The sequence below is a fragment of the Phalacrocorax carbo genome, chromosome 2 (genome assembly GCF_963921805.1).
Source record: "Phalacrocorax carbo chromosome 2, bPhaCar2.1, whole genome shotgun sequence".
NCBI classification, from domain to species: domain Eukaryota; kingdom Metazoa; phylum Chordata; class Aves; order Suliformes; family Phalacrocoracidae; genus Phalacrocorax; species Phalacrocorax carbo.
This window is the reverse complement of record NC_087514.1, coordinates 4,735,334-4,756,070: the sequence shown is the minus strand read 5'-3', so window position 1 is coordinate 4,756,070 and position 20,737 is coordinate 4,735,334. Positions and strand designations below refer to the sequence as shown.

The 20,737-nt window shown below is 40.6% G+C and overlaps 1 protein-coding gene across 2 annotated transcripts in view; it reads left to right on the top strand.

Moving 5' to 3' along the window:
* Positions 1 to 2,470: 2,470 nt before the first annotated feature.
* Positions 2,471 to 20,737, top strand: part of DENND3 (DENN domain containing 3) — a 44,399-nt gene continuing 26,132 nt past the window's right edge. The window contains exons 1-8 of one of the 2 annotated variants that reach the window (XM_064442016.1): positions 2,471 to 2,677; positions 7,669 to 7,945; positions 8,703 to 8,818; positions 9,311 to 9,450; positions 14,848 to 14,959; positions 17,238 to 17,357; positions 18,627 to 18,845; positions 20,226 to 20,347. In XM_064442016.1, coding sequence (XP_064298086.1) covers positions 2,594 to 2,677; positions 7,669 to 7,945; positions 8,703 to 8,818; positions 9,311 to 9,450; positions 14,848 to 14,959; positions 17,238 to 17,357; positions 18,627 to 18,845; positions 20,226 to 20,347 — 1,190 coding nt within the window. In that variant the 5' untranslated portion in view covers positions 2,471 to 2,593. Of the gene's footprint in view, positions 2,678 to 7,668; positions 7,946 to 8,702; positions 8,819 to 9,299; positions 9,451 to 14,847; positions 14,960 to 17,237; positions 17,358 to 18,626; positions 18,846 to 20,225; positions 20,348 to 20,737 lie in introns of those variants that run through there. The other variant, XM_064442017.1, reaches the window with a different exon arrangement.

Here is a 20,737-nt window from a genome sequence, read left to right as displayed (position 1 = left end):
ATTTGGAGGCTGAATTAGATTTCTATGTCAAGAGGATCTTTAATTATTCAGATATGGCCCTCAGATCTGATAAAGTCGTATCCATGTTGGGGATATATCAAGATCAGCAGTTTTTTCTGCATATAGCTCTAAGCAGCTGAGTACCACATCAGATAGTTAATAACCAGACAAACATTTGCTGTATTTGTGGTCTTACAAAAAGGAAACACATAATAAAAGCTGGCATTTCTTCCTCAGCTGACAATTTTTCTTAGGAAAAAAACCTGATCTAAGTACATGAATCTTTTTGTAGCACAGAGGGATTCTTCTCTATGTCAATTATTTTCTTTCTTACGAGTGACCCCACATAGCATGTTTCCTACTTCCAGAGTTCTTGAGCTTCTATCAGACTCACATTAGTACCTTTCATCTTGTAGTTCTGTTTTGATAATAACTTCACCATATCCTTGCTTTGAGGCTACATTAATTATGGACAAGAATCATCCAGTATTTATCATTGCAGATAGCAGAGAAATCATAAACTAATCATGACACAGATTAATTAACTACAGGGTGACCTGGATTGCTTAATAGCCTTGGTTCATTTCTAATTTTCTTTTAAAGTGGTCAAATGCTAGGTCATAGTCATAGGTCAATGAATGTAAGATGTAGGACTGTCATATTGGAGGTAATAACCCTAAGTAAACTGTACAGGGTTGCAGTGGATAACCAATTAAACATTATACTCTTTTTAAATTATTCATATAGCCCTGTTTATATGTTATAATTTGGTGGGGATATCAGCTAGAAATAGCAATGTGACTTACTACTGTATATTCAGCAATAGTAAAGCGTAATTTTGGTGTTCAAAATTTGAAAAATACTGGAAAAAATTGAAAAGGTTGAGAAAAGAGGCACACAAGTGATTGGGAAAGAAATTTAAAACGTGTGAGTTGTATAATCTCTTAAAAAGAAATTGATATTAATTATCTTGAACTCTGCAAGGAGAAATCTTTTTGTAGTAAAGAATCTGTTCAAACAGCAGGCAAACTGTAACATGAGCCAGTGGCAAAAAGCTAAGCTAAACAGTGAAACTAAAAAGAGATGCCTAACTTTCAGCAGTGACTGTCAGTAGTCCCTATTGCAGGAACTCAGGGCATCAGCCAGAAGTTATAAATTTAATAAAGGAATCACTCTGATTCTGTGGCCTGGCCTGCACACGCTAAACATGATTTTAACAATCCCTTATGACCTTAAAGTTGATTAACATAAATCTTTGAGCTTGATCTTCTATCACTTTGAAGAAGTGATCCCTGAACTTCCAGGTTTTCAAGAATCTCCTTCTTTTAGTCAGTGCTATGTGACCAGTTTCCTATATTCTGTCTCTGTGACTTCTTCTAAATTTGAGAACACCAGAGGCTATATAATCCTGAACTTTAACACCACAAAAAATCAGATAATAAAATCCCCATGAAGACCACACCTTGAGATTCTGACATTCTTTTTACTTTTTGAAGAACTCTGTTCTGAACCCTAGAATGATAAACTCGTGAAAGCCTGGGGCCTTTAATACTGGGATTTTTTTTGCATTTAAAATACGTGAACGCTAGTCTGCAAAAAATGTTTGTGGCTGTGATGAAATGTCTCATACCTTCAGTTTCAAAGAAACTGCTCTCTGCAGTTTCGGGTACTTCATGCACCGGTCCGAGAGGAAACACATTTCTCTCAGTGAGGATCTGTACAGAACCAATACAATCCGAATGACTCATTGTCTATTTAGATTAAACAGCTCAAAAAGAAATCACAGAGTCCCCTAGGTTGTTTCCCTGCTGCTCAGGCAGCTCCCGGAGCACGCTGCTGCTCCGGAGGTGAAAGCACTACGCAGTCTGCAATCAGCCCTGTGCTTGCACTTCATGAAGCTGTGACCCATGATAAATAACCCACCTCTCTGAAGTGCCTCGGAGGGGCAGCCCTGAGGCACCCCAGCCCCTCTGGACTAACGGCCCCACCGGGAAATCAGCCCTCGGCTGGCCGGGAGAAAAATGAACTCCCCAGTGGGTACAAGCGTCTTCTCTGGGGTCTTCCCTGAGGAGAGGAGGTGAGGGGAGGCGGGGAGAGGGGAAGGGGAGGCGGGGAGAGGGGAAGGGGAGGCGGGGAGAGGGGAAGGGGAGGCGGGGAGAGGGGAAGGGGAGGCGGGGAGAGGGACCGCCGGCAACCGCCTGCTCCCGAACGGCGGTGAGTCGCGCGCTACCTCAGCCCTCAGCTCACGCGCCCCGCCCTCTAACGGGCCATGAGAGACAACGGCCCGCCCGCCCCTCGTAGGCCGCCTCAGCCACGTGCTGCCGCTCTGATTGGTCATAGGTCCTCAGAGCGACGGGAGAGCCAGTCAATCAAAACGCGCGTTCCCGTGAGGGGCGGGGAGGGCCTCTGCGAGGGAGCGGGAGCCCTCCCCTCCCCTCCCCTTCCTCCTCCCAGGGCCGGGCTGGCCGACGGGGCGGGGCCAAGGCGAGCCGAGCCGAGCCGAGCCGAGCCGGGCCGAGCCGCGCCGCGCCGCCCCACCCTGCGGGAAGGATACCGCTGCTGGCGGTACCGGGCGCCCCTACCCCGCTGGGCCATGGAAGACGTGCTGCCCTCGGGCCTGCTGGAGATCTGCCTGCTGGTCGGCGTGCCCAGGGAGCGGGTGAGGGTGCTTCTCCAGGTGAGACGGGGCTCGGCGGGGTGGCCGCCCGCCGGTGGCCTGGGGCAGCGCTTGTCAGCGCGGTTCTCTGCTCGCGGGTCTAACCGGGGTCTGAGCCGGGTCAGCTCCTCCCTGCCCGGGCCTCCCTCCCACCCTGCGGCCTGGAGTAGAACTATTGGGTTGCCTTGTAGTTATCATTGGGTAGAGCTGAAATACTCCAAAGAAAACTTGTTTTGACAGGCGATCGTCAACAAAGTACCGGTAGTTTTGTAGCGGTGTAAAGTAATTACACTTTTTCAAAAGTCTGAGCTTAGAGGAAGACTGTGATGTAGCTTTATTTAAGCAGGAGCAGCAAAATGCTTGAACAAAGCATATCCTTCGCTGGATGATATCCCATTTCCCATCTTCCCTTGGAGATAAAAAGATAGGGGAATAAAGCTTGGTAACTATATCCTTAGGACAACACGAGGTCTAAATCCCTGTCAGCTTAGTGCTCTGAATTTGGCACAACGTGAGCAATTCAGATACGGCAGAAGTTGTTTTCTGCTTTGAATATGTGGTTTATGATTTGCTTATATATTATAGCTGCTTCACGTGGGAGTTAACAATTAATCTTCCTGATTTTGCTTTGTGAAAGTGTGCTGATGGTTTTGTTAGATACCTATGAGCCGCCCTGCTGTGGGAGTAGCTGTAGTGCCGGCACGTGCTGAAAAGCCAAGCTGCTCCCAGGGATCTCAGGTGTCTTGCTTGAACTTGAATTTGATTGCACGCTCTAATAGCATTAGGTAAAGAAGTCTCTGTTAAACTTGTTGCCGCTCACTCGCTCAGGAGATGGCTTTTGCTGATGTCACCTTCTTAAGTGATATCAGCTAAGTAGAGCTTCAAATTCCAGGATCTCATTCATGTATACATTCAAATTGGGGAAATAGTTGTGCCATAAATGTCATCACCAGACTTTTGAAATTGGTGGGTATGTGTGGTTTTGGCATTTGCCAAAGAAGTAAACTCAAATGAAGGGGATTTATTTGTCATTGCAGTCTGCACAGTTTGATCTTGTTGCTTCCAAAAAACCTGTAGAACGACAAATAGGAAATTGGCTACAAAAAGTAGATGCCTTTCCGGTTTTCCGATCATGCTACAGGTTTTGAGTTGTTTCTTTGCCTAAGGTATAAAATGGAGCATCAGAAAGGAAAGTACACCCTATGCTTGTCAATATTAACTGTAGTAACGTCCCGGCAAGCTGTTATACAACAGGGATTTCAGTCGCTGTCGTGGGGCAAGTTTATGGATTTACTGCATTTGCTTTTCCTTCTGTAGCACTGTCTACATGAGGAAGTGGTGGAATATGTTTTGTGTCAGTGAATGTAGAATAAAGAGTCCTTATTGACAGAAAATAAGAACATTTCAATGGACAGTAGTGGACCTCTGATGATATTTACAGATGAAACAACAGGGTAAAAGTCTTGATAGTGCTTCAAATCTTGGTCTTGAAAGTATGTTTGTGCATTCTTAACTTTATTGCGGTATGAAGTAATAAAGTCAATGAAGTCAGCAGGAGCATAACCCACTCCCAAAGTAAGAAAAGTCATATGTGACTGACCTGTAGTCGATGGGGATTCCAGGAACAAAGATACAGTTTTTCACTGAAACTGGTGAAACTGAAGTTTCTGGGCTGTCATCTGTCAATTGTCCTTACTGCCAAGATCATTATCACTGTAAGATTTCCATTTGAAGAGATCAAAGGCTGCTATTTTCAGCTAGAGATTACTTTTTTTAGTGTTGGCAGGCTGTATTTTGTAGGAATGAGATGTACAACAATGAAAATCATACAGCCATCTTTGATAAGACTCCTTTCCCCCAAGTTATCTCCAGCTATAAATCTGGGTTTCAATATGGCAAGCGTGATGTGCAAGCTGTCTGCGAGATGTCTCAGATATTCCTATCGGCTTCATCACTGGGTTCTGTATACACCTACCACAGTCAGTGATACACATCTTGTATCTTAAAATGCCTGCATTATGCTTTCTGGCATTGCTAATGCAGACATAACCACCAAAGCAAATTTTTACTTCTTCTGTAATGCCTTCCCAGGTGTCCAGGTGTGCAAAATAAATGAGGTGTGATCAAGCTGAGCATTGGTCAGCAGTGTGCGCTTGTGGCAGCAGTGAAAAGTAACTGTGTAATGGCCTGCGCTGTCAGGACGGTAGCTCACAGGCGAAGGGAAGGGATTATTGCTGTTATTGTTATTACTCAACACTCCTGAAGTCACATCGCGAATACTGTCCCAGATCTGGGTACCTTGATACCGGAGAACTGACAAACGGGAGTGAGACCAGGAGAAGCTAAGCTATATGAGGGCTGGAGCACAAGGGGAGAAGAATCTCCTTCCTAAGGAATTTCTGAAACTTGACTGCGTGAGATCCAGAGTGACCTGATCTGACTTCAACATTATCATTGTTCTGAGCAAAGGATTGCACTAGAACCTCCAGAGATCCCTTCCAACCTAATTTTTCTTAGGCTTCATATTTTCCCCTGCCCAGTTATTCCTTAAAGAAGCCAGTTCTTTCATGACATTCAAAATTAAATTGACTTCTTCAGTGATGGGACGAGGAGGATGACATCAAGGAAACACCAAATAGCTGAGATCACACTCCGATCTGTGATTTCAACATGCTCCTTCTTTTTTTCTGTCTAAAATAGTGTGGTCATTGTAAAAAGTCTGTCTCTTATCCGTGTCCTATATGGCACCACTGTTACAGGAACATAATCGGTAAATGGGGATGGAATAAAGTCCCTGACTTCTGTAATCTTGCAGAATTACAGGAAAGGCATTAGTGTTTATAAGAAGCTGTGTATGATGCAAGGATATATGATAGTAAAAAGTGACAGAAGAGAAGCATTTCAAAATGAAGGAGTAACAGTAAAAGCAGAGAATATAAAATGCTCAAAGAATAGTAGAAACAAGTCAATATTGTTCTGCTGCTGCCTGTTAACTATCCCTGAACAGAAAGGGTAAGAAAATATGACTTTGGCTGTAGTTGTTAACATGAGCCAACTTGAACGCTGATGACTGAGTCAATGGGTCAGCGACAGTGCTGTTTTGTCGGGAGGGAAAAATGGTGTTTAATGCCTTTGTTGTAGTTCAAGACATCAAGGACCTGCCATTTTAGAAGCTGTTACGCTGCGAGCCCATTAAATCGCTGGCTGTCATTCAGCACTTCGTAGCAGAGATGTCTTCGATGTAAGTCAGGGATTGCCCTGTCAAAGCAACTTTGTATGAAAACCTCTGCAGGGCAAATCTGCCAAGTTGAGGTTGCTAGTGTTTGAGCAGGTCTGTGTTTTTCTTGCATAACAGCCTCAGGCTGAGCCTTAATTCTTAATTTCCTTCTGAAATGTTTAGCTACATGTTATTTTGAGAGTGATCATGTTGGATCTATCTGTGTTTCCAGTTTCTTCACTTGAAATGGATGTCAGCTGGGAGCTAAGGAAGATGATACCTGAAGTTTTTAGCATGGCAGGATATGGCACGGAGTACCTCAATTTGTATTGTGCCTTTTAAAGTCATTGCTATCTTTTGGATATCCCAGTGGATACCCATCTGAACTTTTACCTTTCCCACTTCAACTTTTTTCTAGTTCAGAATCTGTGTGTTCATTAAAAGAGTGTTTTTTCACTTCTTATTTTTTATTGAATACTTTCTGTCGAGTAACCTATTATAGAATATGGTGGAGCTTAAGATGCAGTAACTAATATATCATGAAGGTCAGCATGCCTTCTCATTTTCCTATGATGCTCAAATGTGATGAAGACTACTGGTGGACGACTCATCTACTAAGACAAATAAGCGGAGACTTTCTGTTCCAAAACTTGGATGGTGGAAGATTGGCTTTAGTGAAACAATAGAGCTTTGTCAATTGTAGCTATTTTAAAAAGTAGGGTAATGATGACACAAGCCAGCATTGGTTCTCAAGGAATATCTTAAATGCAAGTAATACCGATGCATCATGTCTGAAGGTAAAAGCAGCATGTATGCTTCATCTACCTTTTAATCAGTTAGCAAAAAGTTGAAAATGAAACAGCTTTTTAGCCACAGTGAGGCTTGTCTTTCCTGTTTCCAAATATCCGTTCACTAAACAAAGCTTTTACTTGCTGTTTTGACCTTGCAAGAGGAATTAAAATGGTAGTGAAGTAATTGAAAATGCAGCTATCTATCTTGACTGTATGGTCAAGAAAACAAAAAGTCCTCGTAAGTACAAGGAAATCTCTTCTGATCACTTCCTCCACAGGTTTTTCATAGCGAGGCAGCAAGGGCTTTCAGTGCAGCAGTGCTTTACAATGCTGCCTACTAAAAAATGTTGTAACTTCATACATTCTCTTGGGATGCCTGTTCCACTTAGTTATCAGTATACAGAGGAGTTTTCGTGGCCTCATGTTTTACAGTGTGTTACAGTTGTTTATTGTAACAGCGATTGTTGTTTTTAATCGTCCTTTCTTAATTGTCTTATAAAGTTAAAAGTTGTCCTGGGAAAGCTTGTGTGTATTTTTTTTTCTTTTTCTGTAGAGAAAAAAATGTAGCTTTTCCTGAAGTTGAACAATGGCTTATCTAGGGAGTTCAGCTGTCTTTCTTTGTTTTCATTTATTTGTTGCCTGGTTTCTCTTAGTACCAGTGTTTATTTTAAGTATAGCTTAAGTATATCCTAACACTTCAAAGGAGGAAATATTATATTTGATATTTGTAAGTTTTCTTATCCCAGAGGCATAATATTGATATGGTGCATTTTGAATGATGAAGAATGATTCTTTGCCTACTGAAAATGCCCAGAGTATTCCCGTTGCATTAATATATGTAAAGCAAGAAATTAGAAGGAAAAAAATTATTATTTAGGAAGAAGTAGTAATGTATTCTAAACCCCCAATTTTAGGCTCAAAGAGAAAACAGGGCTAAAAAATGGTTTAAGAAAACCTGTCAGGCTGAGTGTCAACTTAGTGTTGTTTGTATTTTATTTTAATAGGGTACTCAGAGAAAACCCCAAAGTCTTCCTCCTCTTGATCCAGAAGTTCTTTCTGTATTTGTACCTCCATTTATCAGCAGAGATGACATTCAGGTGACTAATACAAGTGGTAATAACTTGAATAAAAGTAAACGCCGGTCTTTCCGAAAGAAGAAAGAGAGACCAAAGGTTGAAAATGCCAACAGTCTCAATGGGGAGCAGAAAACACCTGACACTGAAGATATTACAGTTCCAAAGGATGTTGATCTTATTGGTTTGCCACAGCTATGCTTCCCAGGTATGGTAGGGCTCATGCTTCTTAATGAGAACTGTTCTAATATACATTTGTTGACCCATAGTACAGGGGTTTTTTTGTGTTTTTTTTTTGTTTTTTTTTATGATCATCTTCTCTATCTCTTTGTACTTCACAGTATAAAAAAAAAAATGTGTCTGCCTGTGAGCAGGTCAGTGATGAAAGCAGCTGTTATGTGAATGGGATGCCCTTACTCTGTGTGGCAATGTTGTGCGAAACATATCTATTAGCAGTAGTAGCTGCAACACCTGCGAGAGAGGGAAGGTGAAAGTCACATTAGCCCTTATTGGTAAATCTTGGATTGAGTGAAGTGCACACACTTTTAATTCCAGCTCCCCTCCCCCAGATGACTGAGTACTGTTTCACTTGGTATTAAGATACACCTGAAGTAGTGACTGTTTCCTCCAGGTTTAAATGCAGAAGTTTTAATATGCATATCACTATTGTAGACCGTATAAATATCTTGAAAGGAAAAAAAGTGAATAAAACCCAGGTATTGTATTTTGCCAATTAAAATGCAGAATAATTATATATTATTTATGCTTCTTCAATAACGTGCAGGTTACAGCCTTTGTAACAACCCTTAGATCAAGTGGACTGCATATGTGCATTTTAATGCCTTAGAATGAGATGTTTCTCTCGAAATTAAGTGGAAATGTGCAGTATTTGTCATGAATCGCTCTTCAAGCAGCTGTAGTTAAATATGTCGTTAAAAAAAAACCCGTTTCTGCCTTCATTGCAGGAGGACTTTATATAACTTCTGAATCAAAAGAGGACCACATCCATTTCCTGGTCTTCACAGATGTCTGTGGTAACAGAACATATGGTGTTGTTGCACAGTACTACCAGCCTATGCAAGTATGTTATTTAACTCATGCTTTTATTAAAACATATTAAAAGATATAAAATAAACCACTCTGAGAATAGTGTCAGGATTAATTTATGAAATTAATTAACAGATATGTTTTTATGTTAGTAGGAATACAGAACAAATCATACGTTACATTGCCATTGTATGTTAAGTGCATTGGAACAGCACTGCAGTAGGAAAAACTCTTATGGATTTCATTTAGGAGTTTTGAATATTTAGAAGCAGAATTTGTCCCTTGGACTTTTTTTTTTTTGTGAAGGTTGTGTTCTTTCTGAATATCTCTTGCACTAAAATTCTTTTTAATACGTATGTCTAAATCTTGTCGGCTGACATTTTTTGGAAGAGCTTAAGGGAGATAGGCATCCAAATTCCCTTGAAATTGAGGGGGAATTGGGTATCTCATCTCTAGGGTTCTCAAGAAAATATTAGCCATAAATTCATGATTAACATAAACACATTAATCTGTAGTTTTCTTGCAGGATGGCTCTATTTCCTTGAATGGGCAGGCCCATCGGGAATCTGCGCAGACTGGGAAGATGCCTGTCTGTTTTGTACCACTCGCCATTTGTGTTATATCCAGATATCCATATTTTAATGCCCTCAAGGATTGTCTCTCTTGGTAAGACTTGCTATCCTGTGTGTTTCTCCTGGAAATAACTGTGTAGGTTTTAATACATGAATTTGCGTGATGTGGTCAGAATAGCTGCATAATGCTAAAACTGGCTTTAGTTTTAAGTTGTGATAGTGTGAGATTTGTGGGAGAGGAAAAGAAATGTAATGTGATTGTTACCCAGACAGTAAGAGCAAGTTCTAAATATCATGGAAATTACTTATGATGTTGTCTTTGTTTAAGGCTTTTGATAAGTCTAGAAAATACTAATTTGCAGGGAACAGATTTCTCAGAGATTTTGGTTTTGGTTTTTTTTTTTGGAAGAGGGTTAACTGTAATTTTGCCAGCTGGTAAAAATCACTTTGAAAGCACAAAAACCTATTTATAATGCACCAAATAAATGTTGTAAGCACATGAATATATGTATTAATAAGCAGTTAATGACACTTTATTCTTTAACTAAATAATCCAAGTCCCTTGAGGGAGTACAGTGGTTACCTGGCTGTCGTAGAACTAGGAGAGAAAATCATAGGACAGAGTACTTCACTGGTTAGAAACAGTCAGAATCTCCACAGTGTAGATGAGTTAAAAGGTAAGTGAACATAGTTCTGTCTTGTTGTTTAGTACTTTATCTTATTCTGAGGTTGTGTGTTGCTTTGTTGTTAAAACCTATGTGCTTCTATTCTGAGGTGGATTAAAAACTCCTTGCATCAGGGAGCCTGTCTCTCTATATTGGATGTTACTGGGTAATCTTCACTTGCAGACTTGTAGTCCAAAAGTAGAAGAGGGTTTTTTTTTGCTGAATTCCAGTCAAGCCTTCTAGAGTCAAATCTGAAGTCAGGTGTTTTCCTTTTGCAGGTATTTGCTTCTTATACGTAAATTGAAAGATGTTAGGGTTTTGGGGCGGAGCTTGAAGCTTCCAGTTTGTTCTGCTGGTGGTCAGTGTGCTGAGCAGATGAGCAAGCAAGGGTGTGCATCGTGGCTGCTAGCAGAGGTGCATCACTAGCCCCTAAACTGACTCTATGCCAGGATGAGACCTGAACACTCGTTTCCCCACCCCAGGTATCTCTTCATCCCAATGCTGTGGGCTTAGATCTGGTTGGAGCACTGGCTGGCTTTCCCTGGTTTAGATGAAGAGAGCCCTGCAGGAAAAAAGCAGTGCCTTCCTCGGGCATTTCAGATGTTGCCTCCAAAAGAGCTGTGATATCAGAAATGAGTCACTCTGGCAGCCCTTAAGTATGAGCAAAACCACCGCTGACACTGTTGGTGCTACCGCTGCTCTGTCATTTTCAAAGCATCAGTAAAGGGGTTTAATGTGGACAAGGGACTTGATGGAGCATGATGGAAGCTAGGTATTCACAGGGTAGTGCGACATCAATTAGTAAAATAAAAAGGAAATGTTTGTTTCCCTTTCTCCTTTCCTGCCCAGGTCACTTTTTCCATTCCTTACGTTTAAGTCAGTAACATCAGCTGTTGGTACTGCATGAGCTGATTCATTACTGCCTTTTCATAGTCTCAAATCTCAAGTAAAGGCTAATCTGCATATGTATCCCTTAACGGCATTATTTATACCTGAGCTGTGGTGCTTTCCTGTTTTTATAATAGGAATCATGCTGCTTTTATACTGTGAACTCCACCTGTATGAGGGCTCATTGCACATTACTATTTCCCACCCAGTGGAAAGCTTTAGATTCAGCTTTACAGTTACAGTGTTCATCAGGGGTTTATGTAGTATATTAATAAATGAGGAATCTCTTCTCTGAAGGGAGACACTTCTGAGCTGGGAGAAGCATTCAGTCTGTGAATGGCGTTTTAAATAGGCCACTAAGGGAGAAGCAGGAGAATGTTGAGAAAAAACACAGAAAATTCCAGAAGTTACAAAACCGTTTGTAGGTCCCATATTTGTTTAGAGCAGACAGGAATCAGGTGGAGTTAACTCCAGAGATGCAAACTTCTGCCTCTGGGTGGGTATTTTAAATGTTATAATTAAACATTTCTGCCTTGATCATATATAGTGGGGTTTTGCACCTATTTAAAGCATTAATGTCCAAGCTAACTACTATGGAGGGCTTTTCCCTTTAAGCTGAGCCTGTACTTGTTTCTAAGGGGAGTTCAGATTTACCAGTAACCTACCATCTAAGCTTTAAGTGGTTTGTAAATATGTGAATAATTACAGGGGAGTTGTCAACAGGACAGCAGCCTTCCACAGTAGTGCTGAGTGTTGTCCTGGTCATTTAACAGGAGAATTTGTCATACAGTTGCACAGCTCTTCCCTCTCCTTTTTGCTGCTGCATCCGGATGTAAGATGCAGGTGTGTGAAAGGTTGGACTAGATGGTCCCTGAGGTCCCTTCCAACCTGTGATTCTGTGTGTAACTGGCAGGAGAGGGGGAATGCAAGTGACAAAGCTGCATTTGGTGCTGGCGTTTCCCACTCTACTGGAAACTCAACTGATTAAGTTTCTGTGATATTTTCCTCTGAATTATTTTTTTATATCTCATGATCACCACATATTTTCCTTGATATTATTTGATAAATAATTTCAGAATGTATGCCCTTCCATTTGCACTTTTTTTTTTAAAGAAAAAGTATTTTAGTGTGCCAGAGTATACTGGAGTGGGAGGAAAGGAAGGGGTGGAGAGGTATTGTTTTTCCTTATTTTGGTTGTGTTACAGAAATTTTTCCGTATGGCATGAAACAGCTGCTGGGATGTGTGGCTTTTCTGAATAGAATATAAGCAGTTACAGTAAAGACCTCAACAATATATTGTCAGTTGCTGTACAGCTGAGGATATTTCAGCTTTTTGTAACATTACAAAAAATTGACATTGTTTTTCTGTAAACCAGAAAGGTAGTTATTTTCGATTTGGATGCCTTAGCTGTAATCAGGTGGCCAGTGGGTTAAATATCTAATTAAATGTTTTTGTTGACCAAGTGTACTCAAGTAGTAGTGCCTCCTATACTTAACAAATAATGTGTTCAACAGTGCACTTGTATCCTTGGTATGCTTCCGTGGTGTTTTGCAAGATGCTTCAACTGATTAATCATTTTGCAAGTCTGGGGGTTTGAAAGCACTTGCTGGTGGACCTCAAGCCACCTCTTCCTGGTGTGTAGCCCTTTCCTCGTAAGAACTAGTGAAAAAATACTATTTGTTATTGCTAAAAAAGGCCTGATGTTGAAGTAGTGTCTAAAGGGGTTCTGCTTCCATTCAGGACCTTTTTGCAGCAAACGATTTAATTTCCCTCTAGAATTCTGCTGTGCAGAATTACTTTCTCCAGGACCTGCAGTGCACAGGATTCCTTATAGGTGGGGTGGTACTTGTTTTCATTCAGAAGAGTTCTCAAAAGTATGTTACAGAGCTCAGAGGGTCATGATCGATGGGGTGGAGTCCGGTTGGAGGCCTGTAACTAGCGGTGTTCCCCAGAGGTCTGTGCTGGGTCCAATCCTGTTCAATATATTAATTAGTGACCTGGACAAAGAGACAGAGTGTAACCTCAGCAAGTTCGCTGATGATACCAAGCTGGGAGGAGTGGCTGGTACACCAGAAGGCTGTGCTGCCATCCAGCGAGACCTGGACAGGCTGGAGAGCTGGGCCGAGGGGAACCCAATGAAATTCAACAAGAGCAAGTGCAAAGTCCTGCACCTGGGGAAGAACCACCCCATGCAGCAGCACAGGCTGGGGGCTGAACTACTGGAAAGCGACTCTGCTGAGAAGGACCTGGGAGTGCTGGTGGGCAGCAAAGTAACCCTGAGCCAGCACTGTGCCCTTGGGGCCAAGAAGGCCAGTGATATCCTGGGGTGCATTAAAAGGAGTGTGGCCAGCAGGTCGAGGGAGGTTATCCTTCCCCTCTACTCTGCCCTAGTGAGGCCACGTCTGGAGTTCTGTGTCCAGTTTTGGGCCCCCCAGTTTGAGAAGGACAGCGAACTGCTGGAGCAACTCCAGTGGAGAGCTACAAGATGATCAGGGACTGGAGCATCTCCCTTATGAGGAAAGGCTGAGAGACCTGGGTTTGTTCAGCCTGGAGAAGAGAAGACTGAGGGGGGATCTTATCAATGCTTATAAATATCTAAAGGGTGGGCGGCAGGACAATGGGACTGGACTCAGTGGTTCAGGAATTTCCACCTGAAGATGAGGAAAAACTTCTTTCCTGTGCGGGTGCCAGAGCAGGGGCACAGGCTGCCCAGAGGGGCTGTGGAGTCCCTTCCCTGGAGACATCCAAACCCCGCCTGGACGCCGTCCTGTGCCCCCTGCTCTGGGTGTGCCTGCTCAAGCAGTGGGGTTGGATGAGATGATCTCCAGAGGTCCCTTCCAACCCTTAACCTTCTGTGATTCTGTTATTGTCATAAACATTCCCAGATAAACCTGAGTTTCTAAACTGTTTCAAATGACAGTGTATAGTAGAAATCGCAAGGGAAAACTGAGATCAAGCTGTGATACAAAGGCAATGTCAAACTATAAACCCATGTAGGTGCTTTGAACTGGAAAGGGAACTTGCAAACTTTCATCATAGTAACCAAGGTCTTCATATTCTGTATAATTAATTTTAAACTAATTCACATATTACTAGTGTACAGTGCTTCCAAATCCAGAACAACTTGCATGGAGTGTGTCTGCCTCTCTCCAAAGCAAGCACATGTACATCTAGACTGTTTTGCAACACTGTGGCTGTTGGATTATTCTACATCATTATTTGAAAATGTTCAATTTTCAATTGAGAGGCTTTGGCACTTTGCACAGGTAGTTTTACCTCAATCTGTTACACTGCATGAGAAGGCAAATATTCCTGGCAGTATCCCTTCTGGATGAACTCCGGTCTTGGATAGATGAATAGGCTCCATTCAAACAGTAAATCTTCCAACCTCTGTATTGGTCCTTTCAGCTGCCTTGAGAAAAGGTGGAAGTGTGCAAATAGCTCACAGCACTGAGGCAGTACAAAGGACCTATTCTTAGATGTTCCGGCTTTCTGAAACATCTGTCTGTTGACAGTTAATAGAGGTAGTGGAAGGTTGATAAACTCCTTAGCTCTCTGCTTTAATGTTTCAGAGATTACTTCAGTTATTTCAGCAGTCATTTGCAGTGCAGAGCTGTCAGCTGCTATTACGTTGCATTAATAGGCACAGTGTACTGATTAGGGAGCTCTTACCATCCTTTCTGTACATCTGCATCCTCTGGTATATGTGATGCAGTAGTATGTTATGCATGGAAGTAATAAAACCTGCTTCTGGAGCAGCAGCATCGTTAAAATTAAATGGAACCACTAAAATATCTAATAAATTAGAAATTAATTAGCTGGAATAATAGCTTCATTGCTCCTAATTTTTTTTCAGTTCTAGGTTATCAGCACAAATGTGGGTTTTTTCTGTTTACATGTTACTATTTATAAGTAATTTTCTGTAATTTAATTTCAGCTTACTAGTACAACTGCGACCTTTCAAGGATTTAGATATTGAGGAGCACATAAAAGAATTTGCAGCAAAACTATTTTTAATACCCAGCCCGCCACCAGGACCGCTTCACTTGGTAATTACTGATGCTGAATTTCATAATTACTTTAACATTATGTCTTATAAAGAACTAAGATGTTGTTTTCTATGAACTGGGGGAAATTCTTCCCTGTCAGGTCAGAGATTTTACTTGCTGATATAAAGCTGATGTCAATACCTGTGCTTTGAAAATAAGACTTTGCATTGTGGCTGGAAAGCTGTCCGGCAGAGAAGGCCCTGGGGGTGCTGGCTGACAGCTGGCTGAACATGAGCCAGCAGTGTGCCCGGGTGGCCAAGAAGGCCAACAGCATCATAGCTTGTATGAGGAATAGTGTGGCCAGCAGGAGCAGGGCAATGATTGTGTCCCTGTGCTCGGCACAGGTGAGGCCCCACCTCAAATCCTGTGTTCAGTTTTGGGCCCCTCAGTCTAAGGAGGACACTGTGGTCCAGAGAAGGGCAACGAAGCTGGTGAAGCGTCTGGAGAGCAGGTCTTATGAGGAGAGGTTGAGGGAGCTGGGGTTGTTTAGCCTGGAGAAGAGGAGGCTAAGGGGAGACCTTCTCGCTCTCTACAACTCATTGAAAGGAGGTTGTAGTGAGGTGGGGGTTGGTCTCTTCTCCCAAGTTACTAGCAATAGGACGAGAGGAAATGGCCTCAAGCTGCGTCAGGGGAGGTTTTGATTGGATATTAGGAAAAATGTCTTTACTGAAAGGGTTGTCAAACACTGGAACAGGCTCCCTATTCCCTGTTTAAATACCTCCCTGGAGGTATTTAAAAGATATGTAGACATGGCACTTCAGGGTGTGGTTTAGGAGGCATGGTGTTGTTGCATTGACGGTTGGATTTGATGATCCTAGAGGTCTTTTCCAACCTTAATGATTCTATGATTATTATTACATGAAAAAGTGGTGTCACCAGGGTGCAGGCTCAAGCAGTAGCGTACCCATTGGACACGCTGTTTAATTTTTAGTATTTTTCTGGGAAGGATTTGGCTCGTGCCAACTATTTACTGTCTGAGATGATGCTTGGGTAGGTCTGCATAATCTAGCTTTTGGTTTCTAGGGGGGGCAGCCCACATAATGTCTACTAGAAGTGGTTGGAAGCTTCATTCTGTGACTGCACAATAAGATGGAAGCTTACCTTTCACCTGAACAGTATGCCATTGCCTTAAATACACATTTATAAACACTAGTAAATCATCTACTACTCAACAAAAGTGTGGGAATTGCCTATCTTGTGTCTGGTATCGAGACATGCTGCCTGATGTGGATACTCATGGCTGTCATCTTGACTCTGTGTTGGGTGGATGTGCAGTGGTGTGACTGAGCAGTAGTGCAGTTCCTGTGAGAGGAAAGAGGCCAAAGAACTAAGTTGCTGGAACAACATGTACAGCTCTGGAGTTGTTCTTTTCTTGGGTCTGAATGACTCTGAGGAAGCAAAAGTGTGTGGTGGATTAAATGTTGTGGTGAGTGGTTTAAATGTTCTGGATTGACTGCTGCCTGGATAAGACCCAGCTGAGAAGAGAAACTCACATAAACATTTGTATTCAGTGTATTAGCTGAGATGTGTGGGCTGTATTTTCTTTTTTTATAACCCTTCCCAAATCAAGGTACATGTTAGCTGAGACAGTGATTTCAGCACACTCTCTTTTGTCTTCTGAAATGGCTTCTAGGGAAGCAGTGCTTCAGCCGTGGACTTCTCCTTAGCTGCTTTCCTTGACCCTGGGATGAGGGGTTAGGAGTGGAGGAAAAAATAGCATAGCTGGGAAATCATCTAAATGATCGGCTGAACCAGCTGCTAAGTGCTGAAATATGGAGCATGTGCAGGATCTGGCCCCCAGAGATTTGAGTTGGAGTATTTGAAACACTGAAAGAGCTATTTTGTTTTGGCTTGTTTTATCTTCTTAACATAAGAACCTATACTCAGTTCTTTTGTTCATATTTTTTCTATTTCCTGTATGAATTTTATCAATACTTTTGATTTTCCCATTGTATCTACAAATATAAATTCCATTATTTTATTATGCTTATAACAAAGCAAGTTTAATTCTGTTAAAAGAATAAATATATTTTTAAAGTTTTATTGGCTAAACGATCTACAAGAATGAAAGGAGACAAAATCCATGTTAATCTTTCAAGCTAGCTATTATGTCTTTTAGTATTTCCCTCTCTTTCTATTTCAGTTTTCTGCAGTATGCAAATATCTGTCTTGCTCTCAATTAATGTTAATATTTTGTAGTTGGAACTAAAATCCCAAATTAAATGTGTTGTGGAAAAATTTTCATTAAGAAGTAAGTGGAAAACATCTGTTATTACAGGTATTTAATATGAAACCACTTCAAATAATAATTCCTTCACGAGAGGATCCGGATAGTCCAGTTATTGACTTGGATCTTCATCTTCCATTGCTGTGTTTCAAGCCAGAACAGGTGCTGCAGGTAAAACTAACTGATACTTTAAAACGTATTAGAAATTAACAGTACCAGTAATTTGTGGTTTAAAAAAAATCAAAATGCTTAGTTACCCAAAAAACGTTATGAACCCAGGGATTCAGAATAGTGTTAGTTCTACATATTAGAGATACAGCACAATAAAATATACTCATTAAGATATTTTGTTATTTATAGACCAGGTTAGATTAAGTCATATTGAATTTCTTTCTCCTGTGGTTTAACAATAGGTGCTAAATTTCTTAAAGAGTATATTTTAAAATATAAATACCCAAGGCTATTGACAGATTTTATTTTGAATTCTCGTCACATGCGTTTCTACAAGACTCATAAAAACCTTCTCCTTGTGTAAGAAAGGGACCTGTAGGATGGATTGGTAGCAGCTGACACTCATATAAATAAAGTGTAAATGGTGTAGAAAGACAATAAAATACAAAAAAGCTATTTGGAAATATTTTTTGCAGTGCTTCATAGAATCGTACAATAACTTTGGTTTAGAGCATCCTTTGTAGGTTTCCTGATCCAACTCCCTGCTCAAAGGCTACTTGTCAAGTTAAATTAGGTTGTCAAGGTCATCAGTATTATTGGTGCCACTTCCTATAAAAAGAGCAGTTTGGAGGCCTCATTTCAGGTACACATGTAAACCTCCTCAGTCCTGAAAGTAGGCAATAGTGGCTTATTTTTTTGGATATGCCCATTCTTTCACCCCTGTGGGCTTCCTCCATCTATCTACCTACCTATAGATAGATGGGTCTCTTTCTATCAGTGGAAAAGGGTGGACATCTCCTGATAGCTTCCGGAATTGCTGTTTGAAAGCGCTGCTCTCCAGTGGTGCTGTAAGGAATATGACTAGCTTAGGGCCTTGAATAGGTGTTTGGCTGAGATGTCTAAAATGTAGATAGTCTTTGTGCTCATCATCAAAGAGGTTTGCATATATTCTTCATCTGGGCACTTTTTACCGGCATTTTACGGTCTAATACTGGGAAAGGCGATAGGTCTTCTCAGTAATTACAGATAAATCCTAGCGTCACTGACATTGGTGGCAAAACTCTCATTGACTTTCAGCATCAATTAAATTTTCTCTCCTTTCCTGTTTTCCTCTCTTCTTCATTTTCTAAAAGTCCTTAAGTAGACATTATTTCAATTTATAAATATGTAAATACGCCTGAGTTTCGCGAGCAGATGAAATATCTGTGCATATCTAATACGTTCTAGATATAACTCTTTGTAAACATTTAGCATTTTGTTTTTTTCCAGATTATGACCTGTATTTTGACTGAGCGGAGAATAGTTTTCTTCTCTTCTGACTGGGCTCTGTTGACACTCGTTGCTGAATGCTTTATGTTGTACCTTCATCCTCTTCAGTGGCAACACACTTTTGTGCCTATTCTGTCTCGTCAAATGCTGGATTTTGTAATGGCCCCAACATCTTTTCTTATGGGATGTCATATTGATCATTTTGAAGAAGTTAGCACGGTACGTTTTAGGCAATTACCACTCTTGCTGTTCCCTTTCAGTGCATTTGTCCCCTTACTTCTTCCAGATGCATCTAGAAACTTGCTTTTGTTATTTAGGTGTGTGATAAGCGAAGAAATTAAAAGTAATGGAACCATACTGATGTGACCGCTGGCTTATTGCAAAAAGCCTTATTGTTGTATCCCTTACCTTTCTTTTCTTTGCAGCATAATATAATGATTTTTTTGAGTTGAATTTTCATTTGGGGAAAAATTCTGCTTACATGTCATTTGTATAGTATAAATAGTTTCCCTTCAGATCAGTAAGGTTATTCTTTGCTCAGAGCTGTGTGGGATGAATTAGGTGCCTTTTCCAGGCATCTGGGTTAAGATTTGAGCGTGCACTTGAAAATACTTTAATGATGCTGCTGTTCCCCATAGTGGAGTTAAGTGTTTAATAAAATAATAAAGAAAAAAGCAATGTAGAGAATATAATCTCACAATTTTTCTGAAGTTTTTTTTGTCTTCTTTTTTCAGAACCTGATTTAACTAAGCCTCTTTCAGTGTGTAACATTAATCTTGGTTGCCCAAAATGATTTAAGAAAACCTCAGCTTCATAGTGGTGGGCTAGCGTGAATATCTTGAGGGTGTCACATAGGGTTTTCTGTGAGTGTTCAAAACCAAACACGGAAAAATTGTGTAAATTTATACTAGATGAATCCATCTAATTATAAGCCAAAGTGAAACTGTTCCATCTAGGCAAGTCCAAAATGAACAAAGAATTAAGTTAATATGAAGCAGATAAGTATTTATTTTAGTTAGTGGCACTATCAGAAGTAAGTACACATCAGAGAACATGGTTTTCTTTGATATAATTTGAAAGATTTTATGTTTGCTTCTATATACACTGTGTTGCAGTCTGGTCTTTAAGGTTATTAGAACTGCAAACTGAGAGATCAACATGGGCTTCACCTGCATGTGACTTTTTATTCATTAGAATGTGTTTCTGTGTTTGAGACTAACGTATAAACCCTCCCTCTCCATGTCAGGAGTAAATGCTGAATGGAGAAAGCTTTCCGGGAGCTTCTTTGTACACGTATATAAGGTTTTGTACATACCTTCATAATGTATACCTTTTCAAGGATGGGCTTAGAGATCCAGTATTAATTTAATACAGCATGAAACGCATATTAGGTTACCAAATTATGTACTGAGACTAATATCTATTAATTTAATGACCTTTTATTCTTGAAAGTAATTGTTTAGTTATCCATATAATCTTCTCGTTGGGGAAAAAAGTAAATCATTTTCTGATTTACCTTCTTGCTGAAATAATTAATTGTTTGAGGAGTACATAAAGGAGAAGTATATTTACAGTCATTATATTTTCTTTTGTTAAAAGGAAACTGAAGACTTAATTCTAATTAATATAGATAATGGAGATATTACACATTCAAAAATGGCTGAAGAAGAACCTGAAATTCCAGATGTTCCAGCACAAGCAGCAGAAGCCTTCATAAAAAGGTGAAAAAATGTTGAAGTTGTGTTTATCTTAGTGCTTAAATCATGCTTTACCCTCTCTAAGTTTTTTATTTTGTGTTATTCATTATTATGCTATTCATATAAACCCACTGTGTTTGATAAAGGCAAATTGAACATTGCAATAACTAAGTAACTTTAAGCGGTTGAAATCATAACCATGTTATTTTGCAATGCCTGGAACGCTTGTTTCTTTTTTTTTATTACTGATTCTGATTATTCTCTGAACTGTACTGTTCTTTACTCAGAGGAATGAGTGCACCGTGATTTACATGTACTAGTAGGACTTCCAGGAATCCTGTTAGCTTGTCAACACTTGCAAATCAATCTTGCACTTTCTCTAGCTGTAAGATGTGTGAGGCCTAAATGACTTTT